An 18,446-nucleotide genomic window follows, 5' to 3' on the forward strand; every position below is an offset into this window, starting at 1 on the left:
TTGTTTTTTATTTATTTATTTATTTATTTTTTTTAGTTTTTGCTCTTTAAGATCTCTTCTACACTCTGTGGTTCATCAACTACATTAATCTCTATGGGTTGTCAAAACTCTGTACACCTGATGTGTCTTCTCTTTATTTATTTTATTTTATTTTATTTATTTATTGGTTGGTTGGTTGGTTGATTTTTTTTTAACGGTTTTTATTTCCAAACCCGACGTAGATCAAACCAAAGAGAAAATATCATTGAATATTTTATTTTTTTGTAAATTTAACTAGCCTTCATCAGTAAAAGGCTTTCCTGCAGTGTGTAGCACACATTTCAGATGTCTTGCACATAATTTCAAGTATTTAGCGATGATTCAACAATGTTGTCTGTGATCTACTGTTTTATGTTAAGACGTTACATGCAATGAAATAGTTTATCAGTTTTCTTCCCCCCCTCTTCTTTTATGCTGAATTTATTATTTTCTCTATTTTTGTGCAAAGGCTTTTCCTTGTCTTTGATATTTTAATAGACGTAAACCAAAAGCTTCAAAGTGGTTTCTTGTTTATTACAACTAAAWGATGCATAGAATGGATAGTTTGCTCTGTAGTAATACCTGTTGGAGTCAGACTAATTAAAAGACCCATTTCCATTTTTACCTTGGTTATTAGTTATCTGGACATGTACAAATTCACTTGCTCAGCCTGGTGCTTGGTTTCTGCTGTGCTCAGTTTTGCTTTAGCTTAATAATAATTRTCTGCCAACAAAGAACCTTGCATTGCAAATGTAACAAATCATTTTTAAGACCTTGCCTTTTTATTATAACTATATATAACAAGCACCGAAACACTTTTACTAATAAAGTTTTCCAATTTTCCTTTCTTTTTAAATACAGGTGAGAAGTTTATTCCAGAGGACCTATGGGGAGGTATTAACGYTATGCCCTCCAGGAGAAGTGGAGAGGAGGAACTTCTTTTCTGACCTGCTGTTGGTTCAAGCAGCCAGAGCACCACCTCGCCCCAGRAACACAAGTACTTGATCTGTTTCTTAACTCATACATATGCTGAGTGAATCGCTTATGATTAGATTTTGCTGTCAAACCTAGAGGGTAATATTGGCTGTGTATGTTTTTCAATTCCAGCTCCCGGTTCTGATTCAATCTTTCCCACTTTCTTATTTGGATTGAGTATTGAGGTAAAAGAGCAGGTGTTAGGTATATGTGTAGAAATCCCTCTGGGTTTGGGTCTTTTTGTGTGAAATATTTGATGCTCTGAATTGGTTTTGTCACCTTTCTATATTGAGCAAAAAAAAAAGCCTTGGCATGGTGGTTTTGGTTTTTACCACTGATGGTTTTATGTGAAACGTTGGAATCTGGTGCTTCTTAATGTTTCACATCAAAATTAAGCTTTACTACACTACAGATACCCCCCCCACCCCCATCTTTTTTTGGTCTTTCCTTGACCTTCTGTTATTGCTTCATTGCTCCCACTGCTCTCAGTTCCAGTTTAGTACAAACAAACTGTCCACCTAGGCTTTCAACTGGAAGCGGTGCCCAGTGTTCATCTGCTGATTTMTCACTGATGTAAGACAGGGGGTTGCTCTGTGCTCTACAGGGGCTCCAAGCTCACTAAGGCAGCTGTCTGACCTCCAGTGGAGAAGCCAGCAGAAAAAAGACATGGAGGAGAATTGCTATGAGAGGGCCCAGCTGCGATTAGCCATAATTAGAATCAGGATTGCTGCTAGTGAGCGAGGCACCCTTAGGTGCTGTAGACTCTTTTTAACGATGTCTACAGATGCTTTGGGCAAGCAGAGGAATAAGGGATATCTGCTTGCCATTCTTTATCMCCCTGCCATTGGCCAGGGGCTATTCCTTAGTGAATTTCAAAACCTGTGTTTCTGGAGAGCACTAACATATATATATATATATATACACACACACACACAAAATGTAAAATTCTCTTAAAAGAGCTTTTTTGTTTCTGGGATCAGTTTTTAAAGCCTTGCCAATAGTTTGAAAAAGCAGTACTTCGAGGAACAAAACTATTTGAAGTGTGGGGTTTAGTTTCAACTTGTAACCAATTAAGTGGATTTACAGTAACATAGTGCATAGCTTATTATAGTGACTTCAGCTCAAGTAATCTCATTTTGGAAAATCAAGGAGAAGTTTTCATAATAGAGTTAAGCTAGCGGGGTTAGTTTTAAGAATAACTTTTTTTTGTCTAAAACAAGCCAAATCCTTTGGATAGTAGCTTGAGCGAACAGTAATTAAAGTGTTTGCACACCTTGATTCTCTTGCGAAGGTTCTTAGGTTTTTCTCAACGTGCTAATATCAGAGTTGCTACATTTAACTGCATTCACCAAGGCTGCTAATTTCACGCAGCTGTAATTTGTAGTTCCTCTTGTCTAATTCTGTAAAAAAAAAAAACTCTAAAACTGATTAACGAAGCGACAACAATGTTCCATTTCAAGGAAAAAGATTTCTGTATGAGCAAGAACTATCATGAACCACCATGAAAGAACCATCAAATGGACAGAAAACCTCCTGGTGGACAAATGTTTAGTTGAGAAAATAGTGGTGTAAAAATAATTCTTATTCAAAAGTGACGAGGTGTCCGATACGTAACATAGCTTTTTTTTTGACCTGCTTGAAATGTAAAAAAAATGCATAATATGCAGGAACATATTCACTTTTAAAAAGAACTTGTTAGCTTAACTCTACCAGGATTTCTCCGATTCAACAAACTGAGATTGTTCTGATTCCTGTCTACTGCAGGTAGGATACTTACTGCTGCCACATAACTCTACTTTTGTCTAGCTTTAAAAAATTAGCCAGAAAATGCAACGAAGTTGTTAGCAGAGCAGAGCATGTAACCTTTGTGTGTTCTTCTTTTCTTTCTGTAACAGGGAGGTGTGAAGAGGTGCTGCCGGTTGCAGAGCCTCCGGCCTCTCGGGTCCTTTCAGCAGAGGAACAGCGCCGCCTGGCTGAGCAGGAGGAAAACACTTTGCGGGAGCTCAGACTCTTTCTCAGGGACGTGACCAAACGCCTGGCCACCGACAAACGCTTCAACATCTTCAGCAAGCCAGTTGACATTGAGGAGGTAAAGGGGAAACGGTTCTCGATGGGATCCTTTTTTTAATAACAGTTTGACTAAAATGGTTTCAGCTCTTTTATTAAAATGATCTTTGTGTGTTTTTTTTTGTCAGGTGTCAGACTACCTGGAGGTGATTAGGCAGCCCATGGACCTATCCACTGTCATATCAAAGATTGACACCCACCAGTACTTGACAGCCAAGGATTTCCTGGTGGATATTGACCTCATTTGCAGTAATGCTTTAGAATACAATCCTGACAAGGATCCCGGAGGTGAGAACCACAAAACTTGACATGCTCCTAAAATACACATACAAACACTGCAAGCTGCTCCGCTTGTGTTTACACGCACACAAAAATAATAGAACACATAACTTTTRACTTCAAATCTCTTTCCAGCATCCATTTGTTTTATTAAAGTATTAATTGTTCTCTATTTTCTACATTCTGTTTTTAAAATTAATCATAAAAATTGGGTCCTTTTTTCTGTAAACTGTTCAACACCTGGGAAGTAAAGTTTCCTTAAAATTTTGTAATATAATGCAGTGCGATGTGAAATAAATTTCATAAATAAGCAAAAGATTTAAGGTTTGACAGCTGGAAGATTTATCTGCGCAATCATATTTTGGTTTTGCAGGATGTGGACATTTTGCAGTCAATCTGAGAGTAACAGTGTAAATTTTCCTAACGTCTATGGTAAAAGTAGGACATGAGATTACACTCTTAAACAGAWTTTATTTTAATAGATGAGCACGTTGTATAATCTGTACACAATCTGACAATAAGCAGGGTTCTCTGGGACACTGTGGCCTTGACTAAATGAAAACTCTCACAATCATGACAATTCAGCTTCATTTGCAGTTTTTAACCTCTGCACATTTCTCCCGTCATTATCTTTAGCACAAAGAARCATTCTTAGTTCTGTATAAAATGATCTAATTGACTTTGGGTTAAAAGTTGAAACACAAATTCTTAAAAAAAATGATACATTTGTGAATGATTGAAAATCAGCAGAAAGAAAACTTGTTTAAGATTTAAATAGTTGCAGATCTGTCAGGACTGAACTATTCAAATAAACAACTTTGTAGCTTTTATGTTTAAAGTTAGGTTTTATTACGTTATATCTGAACTAGACAGAATTATTAAGCAGCACCACTTTTTACTTGAACTTATTTTTTCATTTTTCACTAAAGTTTAAATCATTCTGCTTGTTTTCTTTGAGTCATTGTAGAGCTGTGATCACAACAGTGTGAAACGACTGTATTTTTGTTTTGATTCATCATTCCATGCCTGCCCATGACTAAGGGCTTCCAGACAGTATAATTATGAAAAAAAATTTCTGTTTGAAAATTCAAATGGAGCGCAGAGAGGTAAAACCCCTGCTGATAGCATTTCCTGACTGTAATTTAAGCTTTGCAGCCGTGGACAACTGCGTGACAATTTAATTGCATATCTTGTGATCTGAACCGTTTTTTTTTTCTTCTTCTTTATCTTCGTCCACATCCCAGCAGTTTTTCCCCCCTGAAGCATAAAACAAGTTTTTATAATGAGTGTTAAAACTGAAATACGCACAAACAGCTTTAGTTACATCAGTTATGTGAAAACATTGATTTGATTATTTGAATGCTAAACATTTGACATAAAAGAAAAGGAAACAGGTGTTTGTAGAACTGGAAACTAGAATTTAACCCTGAGCATCATCTCAAACTTAATAAAACTAAAGGTTGCTTTCTATAACCAATTTAATTGTTGCATTGTTGTTGCAAAATTCTATCATTTTCCAAATTTGAAACTTTCTATGGGAATGGATAAGAATTTATGGGAATAACAGGAGTGAACCTGGAAATTAAAAAAACTGAAGGCTGGATTTAACAGGTTTTTATCATGACTGGGTAAAATATATTTCAGCTTAGTTGTGACAAAAGCAAACCAGCTGTTATTGCTGTACCATGCAATGAGACGTACCACGCCCCAAAAGATGCTAAACTACATCACCTGGATATGTAGCATCAGATGTGAATAGTAACATGTTAAAAGATTAGCTCAAATTTGTGAAATATTTTGTTGTTAAATTAAGTTTTCCAAAATAATAAACTACAAAAAAAAAATCACAAATCAAAATGATTATGAACTACATGTAAATGGTCAAAGTTGTAAATGAAACTGGACATTTTCTGTACATGACTTCATCCAATATTTACATTTTTTTTATTTTTTGTGAATACAATGATAAACATAACTTTAAACAAAATGCTTCGCGTTGTGTACATGCATTATTAAGCTTGTGTTAAATGCAGATAAATCAAATGGGAGATTTGAATGTAAGGTAATGATTTTACACATAATTGCACACTATACAATCGGGTTGAATGGACAGCCTTGGACACTCATAGACTCCGTCGTTGGTATATTTTTATTTATAAGGCCATACTAGGACTTCTTCCATCATATTTATGGCCTATATAAATGGAAAGTCCACTGGAGGATATTCTCTTCGTTGTGAGAATTTATTTTTGCTTTTGGTGCCTAAAGTCCAAACTGAACTTAGAAAGAAATTTTTCAGTTTTCTGCTCCATCTTCTTGGAATCAGTTGCAGAGATACTTGAACCTAAAGGTGCTGTTGTCACTAATTTTTTTTAAGGCTGTTCTGATTTTGGTAAAGAATCATCTGTTTGTAAATGTCTTAACTGAAGAATTGTTTATTTAATCTATCTATGATGGTGCTGTTTCTATTTTTGCTGTGAATGTTTTGTAACCTCTGTACTGCTGCCAGTCTTGGCCAGGATTCCCTTGCAAAAGAGATTCTTCTTTATAGGATTTTCCTGGTGAAATAAAGGTTTAATAATGAAAAAATAAATAACAATTAAAAAAGGATTAAAACAAAAAGCAAAAACTAAATATGTTCAAACACCATTGTTCCATAAAAGACCATTCAATTTCTTACTTTTCTAAACATTGGGTCAAACTCATTGATTGTTTTTGACAAAACAAAATTTTATGTTTTTGTTTGAGTTTCCCTCAAATCCAATTAATTCCCCTAAATTTCTATTAAAAAAATTACATTTGGAATATTTCTAAAAATCCACATCTCRACTCCTTCCTTCTTTCCGCTCTGTGAACCAGCTTGTTCTACCTTTTACAAGCAAGAGCTTTGGTTGTTTGACAGAAGGAACAAGCTACAGATACACTAGAGAGAAAAATCCAAATGGGYGCTTTTAATAATCAAAACCAAAGAAACCTTTCTTTCTTTTTTGCCTGGGAAGTATGGTCCATTCTAGTGAGCAAATTCCATATTCGCTCTCAACATGCTGGAAAACCAACCCCTGAGTGTACCTTTGTTTTCTCCTTGTTCTTCTTGTTAACTTGACTTTAAAATCTTATGTGCAATTATGTTCCTGTCCTTGTATTTTACTTCCACACCTTGCCAAACGAAAACTTCGAAAAGGGCTGATGTCTTTTATTCTCCACAATGTGTCTTCGTGTCAGAGCTGATGCTTGGCAGCTTGAGGGAAGCGGTGATAAAAACCCTGTTAGTGTGAAGTAACACACTGGCAGCAGGGCTGTTTGTCAGCACCTTCTTGTCTGCTGAAGATGGTGAGGTCAGGTGGCGTTCAAAAAGGTGTTGATGAGTTCTCAGCATCTTACCTGGCCTTTGACACCTCTTCCACTGACGGGCATTTTCGTCCTTAAAATGCACTTGCGTCGACGCACACTCAGGTAGTCCTCGTAGAAAAGGCACGCACTCAGCCACATTGCAATTAAGCAGYCGTCTTCCAATTAGACCACAGAAGTTGGCAGATTGTGACCCCTCAGTCCCGTTAAGCCTGAACTGCTCTCCTATCGCCTGCAGTAATGAGRAACTGTCTGTTTACAGTGGCTATGCCTTACTGTGTCTGCAGCTTCGTCTTTATTTTCCTCTCCATGGATGCAGAGGCAGAGGAAACAAAGAGAATTTAATGATGCTGTTGAACATGTATGGCTAAAGAGGAAATGGGAGTTACAAAGATGTAGGGAGTCCTTGAGATAATGAGTGCTCATTTTTAAAGAGATGTGTTAATGTTTGTGTAGGCCTGTGTGAAAATATCTTCATTCAATTTCAGTTTTTAGTGTTTGAAGCGCCGATAACTTTTTCCATTAATGTATGTATTCTGCCTGCTATATATTTTCTGATTAAATTGCGGGGAAACTGCTTCAATCGTCAATCTCACACATAAAGTAGAATAGAGTGGGCTTTCAAATGATTATTTACTTGCATGATTAAGTGTAAAGAAAATTGCCTTAAAGGTGTACGAAAATAAAATGTGTATCTAGACCTCTTTGGACAAAATGTCTGTATTACATTAAAAACACACACGTCCAYAGAGGCACCTTAATTAACGTCATCTTTCATTACCTCCTTTTTCAGACAAGGTGATCAGGCACAGAGCGTGCAGCTTAAAGGACACGGCCCATGCTATATTTGCTTCTGAGCTCGATCCCGAGTTCGACCGCATGTGCGAAGAGATCAAAGAGGCACGCAAAAAGAGGGGTAAGAACTTTTTTTATTTCAAAAAGAACAACAGACTGTTATGAACAGTATGGAGTTTAGTTCTGCCTAAAACACTACAATAACACTTTAGTTTATTAGAGTTGTGGAATGGAGAATAAAATGAGTAGTTCATTTTTTATTTCTGCTTTCTTTGCTTTGATTTGTACGATGGTTTTAATAATACTGCAGGCTCAGCAGGACATTAAGGAATGGACTTTGGCTGTGTTCACTTATTCAATCACTCACTAAATTGTTGCCACTCTGTAGTAGTACCGAGGCCTCTCTTGTTGCCTCGGTCCATTTAGAAGTCACAGCGGTGGCCAGAAGGTTCCTAAGTCCTTTCTTGAGGTGTTTTTGTGAAAGCAMCAGCAAACACGGAGATTAAAGAGCATAAAGACAAAGCAGTGAGGGAATGAAGTCAGTTTGTCTTCCTGCAGTCTAAGCCAAAGATGGCATAATCAAGGGATAGTTCAGGACACCCAAACCAACTCTAAACATTGCATTTATCAAAAAGGAATGTCTTAATCCTAATTTAAAAATGGGTTGTTTGTAACCCTCCCCAACAAAAACTCAGTCTTGGTTTCAGAAGCGGTGACTGAAAACTTAAAGAAACTTAGCTATATTTGCTTCTGAGCTTGCAAAATCCACKTTTTTAGCTTTTAAATGTATTTTGTTGTGTTCTTGGTGTCTCTARTAGTAAAAAATAGTTGAATTTAGTCTTACATTGTGCAGCAAAGAGAGATTTATATTCGGTTTTTGTCATTCATTTTTCAGCCTGTTMAGTTTTCTCTATAACGTTWCTCTWYAACRTTTTCTGAACTGTTAAGTCAAATTATCTGTGATGAAATTACCATATAAGGTCTGGATTACAGACTAAAATTTCCTCATCTTAACTTTCCTCTGGTTCTGGGTCAGACTGTGGCTCCAACATGTAAGGCTGGAAGGACAAGTRTTCTGTTGTTGACGTCTTTTAATTAAATATTAAATAAAACATTTCTGCACGCTAGACAATGCTAACCATCCTCTCTCAAACTGGAGCGGACCGGTCTAGAAGCCGAAGGGGGGCAGGACTTGAAGCACCTTAAATGCACAGTATCAAATCCAGCTGATTTGAGATGAACATCAGAAAAGTGGTGAAAGAAGACCTGGTAAAGTTAGAATGAGGAGGAATTCAGACCAAAGTGTTGCAAAGACCCCAACTAAATGGTTTAAATATGATAAGAAATTATTTAAAAGCAGGATATGTCTATTTTAAAGCTCCGCCTACCATTCTACTTTTCGAAACTTTAAGAACCACAAGTAAACCTTTCAGTTTGAAATCCAGAGTCTTTTGCTGAGAAACGATCAAAAAGGTCTTTAGTATAAAATGGAGCTTGATTGTGGTRAGGTTTGTGTTAGAAGTACCAGTTACTGACAAATGCAGTAGTACTTCATAATGCATGGAGTATTCACGCTAAGTTGTTGCATAAACACCAGCCAGATGTTCATGCATATCCTCTTCCTCTACATTTGTGTGCACTCCTGACACTTGTGACACAAATTCCATCAAGGATAACTGCATTGTTGCAATGCTACATCATGTGTCTGAATCTGAAACGAAGGAATGCATAATTTTTCAGGTTGTCRGATGGGAAACTGTAATTAACATCTTTTACTTCATTTGCTGTCTTGTATTTATTTACACAAGCATCAACTGAAAATGTTGCATCACAATTTTCAGTATCTTTAAAAGTGTGAATTATTAACCACAGGATATTTCTGTACATAACAGTTTTTAGATTTGTGGTATGTGTGAAGGGAGAAGCTAAAAAGCAGCACAGCATAGCAATTGAAATGTGACTTTACATTGAATTATAAGTTGAACATGTGTAATGTTTATATTTAATAGTGTTATTTAACATTTTAAACATAGTAGTATTAGTTCATATTTGATAATAGTTTGTCAAACTCTGCACTGCAGCCCAGACAGAGGAGATGAGCCAACACAATAGAGAGGTTTAGATGATTAAAAACATTTTCAGCAAGTCTGAAAATCACGATAATGAGCTGCGAACACTAGCACTGACTGCTGYGAACGCTCATGCTGCTATGCATTCCATTTACGTAGAGTTCACTGTTTTTATTGTGACGTGATGAGTTTCAAGGCTCTATGTAGTCAATGTAAAGTTTTTAAAAATTCAGTTCACTGTAGACAATTCGAACGCTGTCTTTATCTAAATATGTTGGTATTTGGAGAAGAACTCGAAATGATGAACCCAGGCATGTTCCTGTTCCAACTTCCCTCCTTCAGTGTCTTTTTTTTTTCTTGAACTTCTTTGATAGATTTTTTTCAGAGAATACCAGCCTGCTGAAAAGAAGATAMAATCTGTAGGGTAGCTCAGCAGTACTTGATGGAGCTAGTCAGTTTTTAGTGCAGAGTATGTGGCAGAGACAGAAGAGACGCCCGAGGCTCCAGTCTTTTCAGGCCGTACCGTCTGTGCTGGCTCTTTGTTTGACTCTGTATTTATTCACTCAACAAACAGCCCAAAGTTCTGAGTGGCAAAAGGAGAAATCTAATTTAAGAACCGTAGGTGCACTCGTACAATAAATGATACACTTATACATAGTATTAACTTTTATGTTACTTGTCAGATATTATTAAATATATATTGGGCACAAAGACATAATCTCATGCAATTACTCTCCTTGCTTTACTTGCCAACATGTAAATTGGCTAATTAACTTGTTCCCTTACATTGAACACGGTGCTTGTTACAGTTCTCCCTCCAAACCATGTAAGGTTTGAGCATTTTTATATAATTTTTTGTCTTCAAGGAGGGTTATTATGCAAAACTGGCTTTTTTGAGCTTTACATCACGTTATGCCATTCCCTCATCAAAAACATATCCAGAGTGTTGGTTTGACTCATTCATGAAATCCTTGAATCTCCTGTAGTAGGCATTTGAAGCTGCTGATACAAAGCACCACCTACACTATAAATATATACACTAGGGCTGCACAATCAGTTTGAGCAGTCATCGAGATGTACGTGTGCACAATAGTCACATTGTGGTCCTAAGATAAACAAGGCAAATAAAATTAACATGTAGGCTTTTATTTTGACAATGCCCAGAGCTGTGGTCAGAAGAAGCAGCTCTGAGTGCTTTGTGTTTATTTAATACAGACAGAAACATACTTGTAACATGCTCAAATAAAGATGTTTAGATAATTAAAGGAAGATCAGTTCAGATTCATCTTCAGCAGTATGGCAACATAAAGTGTTGAAGTTTACATTAAGTCCTAATTACACAAAGGCCCTCCCTGGAGCTCAGTCTGCAGCAGAGCTCCTGCCCTACAGATCAGCATTTACATAACAACTGAAGGTAACATATTAATTGTGGTATAGAATTCAACTATGTGCCTGGAAAATACAAACTACACCTACTTTTCAAATGACCAGACTGAGGTTATCAGTAAGCACAATATGTGCATCATCTGTTAGTTTGGGATACATTTTCAAAACACTTCACCGTTTCATAACTTCGTAACTTCACAGGGATGGTAAAATTATGTTTTAAAAAACTGTGTAGAGGTTGTTGACATTACTCTCAAGCTAAAAAGGCCACGTCAGGTAGTAAACAAACAATTTTTAGAAGTCAGGAAGAAATGTTAGATKTTCTCTTTCAGCAGCTAAGAGCCTGAGATGCTAAATGAATGCTGCAGTACGAGACGTGAGCTGCCAAAGGAGGAATACAACTAGATGAATATTTCATCTTCCAGTCCGGTTCCTGACATTAAACTATGAATTAGCTCAGAACTACACGACGCCCTGTTGAAGTGGTGTTTGAGGGCTTTTTTCTCCTCTCATGGCCTGATTTAAAAAGAGCCTTTAGAAATTTGGGGAAAAGCCTCAACTTACTCAGTATGTCAAAGCAAAGATGTTTCGTCTGGGGCTACAGTAGCTCTAAATTTTCTTTATTTGTGTCGCTTTCAGGCTCACGCTATTATAACCACTGCCATTTATATCAAGTTTTAGTGTCTGTGACACGCATTCATATCTTGCAGACCGTTTCACGCGCCTTTGGTCATCTTTGTCAGTTCACGTTCTTGTCGACACACGCTGAGCACCTACACACGATCCAKTCAGCTTTGTTTTCCTGCAGCATTTCTCGCATTTGCACATGCGGAACGCCACATGCGAAGCAACAAAAAGAGTGTCGTCTGCCGTCTAACTAATCCTCTGTGGGCTCTGCAGACTTCCAGTTGCCGGCTCCGCTGACAGCAGCTCCAGGTGCTGTGCCAACCAGAAAGCAGCAGTGTYCGGGGGAAGAACGGGCCAAGACCAGAACTCCAAACGTAGCCATCTACAAACCACCCCCTGCTAGTAAGTATTCATGCATTCTTATATGAATACACCCCCTTAGCATGATGAATGCTTGATCTCTGGATTCACCCATGAACAGGTCACAGCTGTGACCCGACATTTGAGTGCTGGAGTGTTTCGAACGTATAACAAAATGATCAATAATTATCACTTAAACTGTCAGTGGTCATATGTTTGTGGTTGATTTGTGTTTTTAGCTTTACTTATAGGGGTCTGCTCAGCTAACTCACATGTCTTGCCATTTTTCCCCCAATCTGCTATGCCCCAGCAAGCAGCTTTTGTGAGTGTGCTGCAGCAAACTTGATGTATAGAACTCCACACACCCGCCTGCACACACACCTTCACTATCTGTGGAGAAGCAACATGGAGAGCGGCCTCATTAGTAAGGCTGCTCTCCCCTAACCACTCAGAACACGACTGTGCCACAGAACAATTACATGCCCACCTGTGGCAAACAGCAGGTGCCTAAGGGTGAAGGGAGGGCCAGTGATGGGCAGGGGGCAGACTAATGAAGCAGCTACCTGAACAAATCAGAGGTAAGCAGGTTTTGCATGTAAAGCCCTGCAGCTCTCACTTGGACAAAGGAGAACAAAAGGGGCTTGTGAAGAAAATCTCGCCACAACATACTAGGTGTTCATTTAGACAGATTTTAATTTAGCTTTAAGATGAGTTAAATTCTCTCCCTTTTCTGCATGAATCAAAATAAAAACTTTTTTCTTTTTAAAACTGCTTCATATTTATTAGACACAAGTAAATTTGCTGAAGTGTATCTGTAGATTTTCTTTAAATTTTTTGTGTAATGCAACAGTTGAGCACTAGATGGAGCATTTCTCCCATGAGAGTGCTCTTTATGGTGGGTGATGGAAAGCTTTGTGTGGGTTTTTTTTCTTCTACAGTTGCTGCTGACTCAATAAAACTAGGGTTTCTGTTGGCTACTAAAATGGCAGCTGTTACAGTTTAAGTTCAAAAGTCATGTAAAAATCCATCATAAATTTTATATCTTATGTTTAGGGGTCACCACAGCAGATCGTCTAGCTCCCACCTATCTTTAGCATCTGTTACACTCACTCTTTGCATTTAGATGATCTAGAGGTATACTTTATTGTCCCCAAGGGGAAATTTGTCTTGGACATCATACACTATAATAATAAACAATAATAAAAAGTCATTCATGACATATTTGAGCCCTCTGCGATTTTCCTATTTTTCTTATTCAACATTATAAAAACATTGAAAATGGTCAAAGTATGGAAAAAATGTAGATAGAATTATTTTTAACTAAAATTGTTTTCAGTTGATGGTAAAATAAAAAAAACTTCCCATATAAGATACAATTTTCATGTTTCTAAAAATATTTAAGACCAGTAGATGTTAAAACGTTATATAATGACACATTTTTACCAATAAAGGTCATTATTTAACTGGAGCTTCCAGATATAAACACACAGCAACATGGGCTTTCATGCTACTTAGAGCTGCACTCTTTATTAGGAAAGCCAAATGTCACAGACGTGGACCACCAATTTAGAAGCAATTGAGAGAGTTATCAGTCAGGGCTGTAATTAATTAGGGCAACTCAGGTGATTTATTTGCGACATTGCCAGCTAGTTCTCACCTGGAGCACCACAGCAAGGCACCTATTAAGACTAGTTGATCAGAGYCATTTCTGTATATGGGTATAACTCAAGTTCAAAACAAAAGTATGGTGCATCTGTTTTGAAGAGATTTAAATTTTTGTGACAATATTAAAGAAGTAAACCATTGCTTTGCACTCCACCTGGGTCATCCTGGGGTAGGTGAATAATACTTCCTCAGTGGAAGGTCAGGACATTTGGAAGTTAAAGTTATCCTAGATCACTACCTGCAGGTGGAAGCCTATCTCGAGCCATTTTGGTGTCTGCAACTCTGCAGGGCTTTTTTTTTTATCTGGGCCAGTTTCCTCTTCTTTTTTGCACCTCTTTTCCATTTGCCCAAAGCTGGGAATAGCCTGTGACATTCAAATAGAACTGGGTGGTGGCATGGGTCACACATTGTATGTTGAACCATGGAAGAGGTTACAGGGAAGGCTTTTTCAGGGCTGGGGGATATTTCTGAATCAGGTGTTAAAAGCAGTGGAAGCAGGAAAAAGCTCAGTTGTTTAGATGCAGACAGCTGGGGGCTGCTGCAGCTCCTGCCAGGGTTAGGAAGATGGCAGAGCATGCTCCTGTTAATGCACAAGAAAACAGGAAGGGGAGGGGGTGTCCATTAGCCTGTGTGGATCGCTCTGTCATGTTTTCTCTGCCCTCTCCTCACCCATCTTTCTTCACCCCCTCTTCTGCCACTCCCTCCCAGGAGCAACAGAAAACTCAGAACCCATTACCGTGGGCCACAGTCGTGGGTTCACTCGAAGTGCATCACCACAAGAATGAGGTTCATGTGGAGTGCCTTCCTCTCATTCATAATTAAGCCCCCTCAGTTTTCTCAGTCACAGATGATGTTTAGCTTGCTCAGATAGTTTTAATTGTCTGCAACTGTCGGAAGCTTTAGGCCGAATATTATTTGTTTTTATTTAATGCCACACTTAAAGAGTTTTCACACAGAAATGTGTAACATTATTGGGAAATTCATCTATCTGCTTCAGTCACAATTTATTTGACATGTTTTAAGCATGGCCTAATACCATTCAGTTTTTTCGTCTAACAAAATATATAAGTAGTGGGTGGGAGCCAATGAAAAAGTCAATTTTTCACATGTCTATGGTTATTAAGAAGTGCAGTTGCTCAGAGGGTTTTATTGCACTTCTGTTGTGTAATCGTCTGCTCTGTAAATCTCAGGACACTTGAAGGCAAATTGCATCATTTTTTTTGTCAGATGAGCCACAGCTAAAAACACTGCAAGTCTTTCTAATAGCAAAGTTTTCATATGCTGTTTGTTTATTTGCTGCAACATACTAAACAAAATGATGAGAGCAGCTGAACTTGAATATAGGCATAGAGTAGATTTTCAGCTGCAGTTAAAAATCCTTTAATCAAGTTTCTTACATTCATCTGGTCTGAGCAATAAGACGACTAGTCGTTTCAACATTTCATTGATGCTAATACCATAAAGGAGGAATCCTTGGAAAGTGCTGTAATTTATTTAATAATGCAATCTGTTGGATTTCTCTGATCTGCTGATTTGAAGCCAAACCTACCCACTGCCACTCTGCATGTGTGTTAATGTGACTGAGTTGATGCTCATACTGATATATAAATGTATATACATGATTGCGTTGTCTGATTTTTGTCAGATTTTTTTGTAGTAAAGCGGTACAGAAAAAAGTCGAGGAGTCCAATCAAAAAAACTAAAACTTTCAGTAAAGGTCAAGTTAATGAAACATTGCAGACTTAGTTTTGAGTAGCATGACATTTTTCCTTTTGCCAAAACTGAGCCTTGATTTTAAAGCTGAATTTCTGGCATGGTTTGCTAATGTTCTTCAACTGACACAGGAAAAAGTCAGAATTTGACAATTGAACTGTTTGTGGAAGAAATGATAGTCCAGAGACTGCATAACGTGTTCACCATATCATTCAGTAGCATGCCCAAGGCAACAGCCACTGGGCTGCATTCATGTAGATGGAATACTGCTGTGTTTTGCTTCTCCCGTTGCCTTGCATCTCATATCAGGGTAAACAGACATCTACTCTCTCCTGTTCCAGTGTTAGACCTTTACTAAATCTTGATGGGAACTTTAAAGTGATAATAAACTTCACCTCAGGCCAAAGAAATTGTTATATACAGTGAGTAAAATAAGTATTGAACACATCACCATTTTTCTCAGTAAATATATTACTAGAGGTGCTAATGACATGAAATGTTCACCAGATGTTTGTAACAACCCAAGTGATCCATACATACAAAGAAATCAAACCATAAATGTCCAGAAATGAAGTTATTTGTAATAAAGTGGAATGGCACAGGGAAAAGGTATTGAACACATGAAGAAAGGGAGGTGTAAAAAGGCATGGAAAGCCAAGACACCAGCTGAACTCTCTCAGTAATTAAAAAGCAAGCCTGCCCCTTGTCAGTGCAAATTAATATCAGCTGGTTCAGTCCCAAATGATAACCAGGTATCACACAAGAACCATCTGATGATGGGTAAAAGTAAAGAGCTCTCTCAAGACCTTCACAACCTTATTGTTGCAAAGCATAATGATGGCATCGGTTACAGAAGAATGTCTAAACTTCTGAAGGTTCCAGTGAGCACTGTTGGGGCCATAATTCAGAAGTTGAAAGAACATCATTTCACAATAAACCGACCACGACCAGGTGCTCCTCGCAAGATTTCTGACAGAGGAGTGAAAAGAATTATCAGAAGAGTTGTCCAAGAGCCAAGGACCACTTGTGGAGAGCTTCAGAAAGACCTGGAATTAGCAGGTACGATTGTTTCAAAGAAAACAATAAGTAATGCACTGAACCACCATGGCCTGGATGCACGCTCACCGTGCAAGACTCCACTGCTGAAGAAACGGCATGTTGAAGCTTGTTTAAAGTTTGCTGCACAACATTTAGACAAGACTGTGAAATACTGGGAGAATATGGTCTGGTCAGATGAGACCAAAATTGAACTGTTTGGATGCCATAATACACATCCTGTTTGGAGGTCAAATGGCTCTGCACATCAGCCCAAAAACACCATACCAACAGTGAAGTTTGGAGGTGGGAACATCATGGTGTGGGGCTGTTTTTCAGCATATGGTACTAGCAAACTTCAAATAATTGAAGGAAGGATGAATGGAAAAATGTACAGAGACATTCTTGATAAAAATCTGCTTCCATCTACCAGGATGATGAAGATGAAACGTGGCTGGACATTTCAGCAAGACAATGAGCCCAAACACAAAGCCAAGGAAACTCTCAGTTGGTTTCAGAGAAAGAAACTAAAGCTGCTGGAATGGCCCAGCCAATCACCTGACCTGAATCCAACAGAAAATCTATGGAAAGAACTAAAGATCAGAGTTCATTGAAGAGACCCACGAAACCTTCAAGATTTGAAGACTGTTTGTGTGGATGAATGGGCCAAAATCACACATGAGCAATGCATGCGATTAGTTTCTCCATACAGGAGGCATCTTGAAGCTGTCATTGACAACAAAGGCTTTTGTACAAAGTATTAGATAAATTTCAGTAAGTGTGTTCAATACTTTTTCCCTKTGCCATTCCACATTATTACAAATAACTTMATTTCTGGACATTTATGGTTTGATTTCTTTGTATGTATGGATCACTTGGGTTGTTACCGACATCTGGTGAAAATTTCATGTCATTTGCACCTCTAGTAATATATTTACTGAGAAAAATGTTGACCTGTTCAATACTTATTTTACCCGCTGTAAAAGCAAGGCTTTGATTTTTGCCTTAGAAACAAAAATGGGTACAGTTTGTAGTAGGGTGTGGTGGTCACAATAGAATATGTTTTTGAAAGAAAGAATGAATTATGTTATTGAGCCATTTACACACTGTATATCTGTAATTTATCATTTTAACGGGAATATATCCAGACAACATGAAAATTAGCCAAGATAATCCCTCTTTTTAAGGGTGGTGAGAAATGTATGTTCAATAATTACAGACCAATATCTTTGTTTCCACAGTTTTCAAAAATTCTTCAGAAGTTATTTGTGACTAGATTAAATCAATTTATCGATAAACATAATATATTAAGTAGCAGTCAGTATGGGTTTAGAGCTAACAATTCCACATCAATGGCACTCATGGACTTAGTAGAGCAAATAACTGCTGTTGATCAAAAACAATACTGTGTTCAGTGTTTATGTTGACTTGAAGAAAGCTTTTGACACCACTGATCACAGTATTCTTATTGGAAAATTGAACACAGTATTAGAGGACCAGCATTACAGTGGCTAGCTAGCTATTTAAAAAAGAGAAAACAGTTTGTTCAAATAAATTATGTAAAATCTGAATTAAGTAATGTCACATGTGGAGTGTCTCAAGGTTCAGTACTTGGACTAAAGTTATTTGGGGTGGGGTTACGGTGCGCAGCGCTGCGGCTTCTGAGTAAATGAAAATGATTTAACACAGTTGTTTATACATTTAGTAGCTCTTTTTATCCCACAGCTGACCTGCTAAAAATGACAGATTTTCTTTTCCGGATCTCTGACAGAAGGACTTCAATCTTTGAACTCGTAAAGTTTTTATTTTTTTAGTTTTCGCTGTCATTTTTCATGAATGAACACTTGTATCTGAGGCAGGAAACACAGCCTTATATGGTGTTTTTGGGGTGGTAATTATGCTAATCTCCTCTCGCGTGCACGAGAAGCTGGATACGAACAGGTGTAATTTACGCAGCTCATTTACGCACTTTTCCTGAAGATAGAAGAGTTTGTTGAATCTGACGTGACATGTTCGTACGAACCCTTTGTACGAACAAAAGTAAGAGAAATTTAGGAGAAGAATACGAACATGTTCTTGCATGAGGCCCATTCTTCTGTAACCGATGCC

The 18,446-nt window shown here is 37.7% G+C and overlaps 1 protein-coding gene across 1 annotated transcript in view; it reads left to right on the forward strand.

Moving 5' to 3' along the window:
• The window catches only part of atad2b (ATPase family AAA domain containing 2B), a gene marked incomplete at its 5' end in the record, with an annotated part of 98,241 nt that overhangs the window by 25,128 nt on the left and 54,667 nt on the right, over window positions 1-18,446 (forward strand). The window contains 5 exon segments of the mRNA XM_014020079.1: window positions 880-1,015; window positions 2,889-3,082; window positions 3,189-3,348; window positions 7,481-7,603; window positions 11,838-11,966. Of these exon segments, the coding sequence (XP_013875533.1) occupies window positions 880-1,015; window positions 2,889-3,082; window positions 3,189-3,348; window positions 7,481-7,603; window positions 11,838-11,966 (742 nt within the window).

This window comes from Austrofundulus limnaeus, unplaced genomic scaffold (assembly GCF_001266775.1).
Source record: "Austrofundulus limnaeus strain Quisiro unplaced genomic scaffold, Austrofundulus_limnaeus-1.0 Scaffold239, whole genome shotgun sequence".
NCBI lineage: Eukaryota > Metazoa > Chordata > Actinopteri > Cyprinodontiformes > Rivulidae > Austrofundulus > Austrofundulus limnaeus.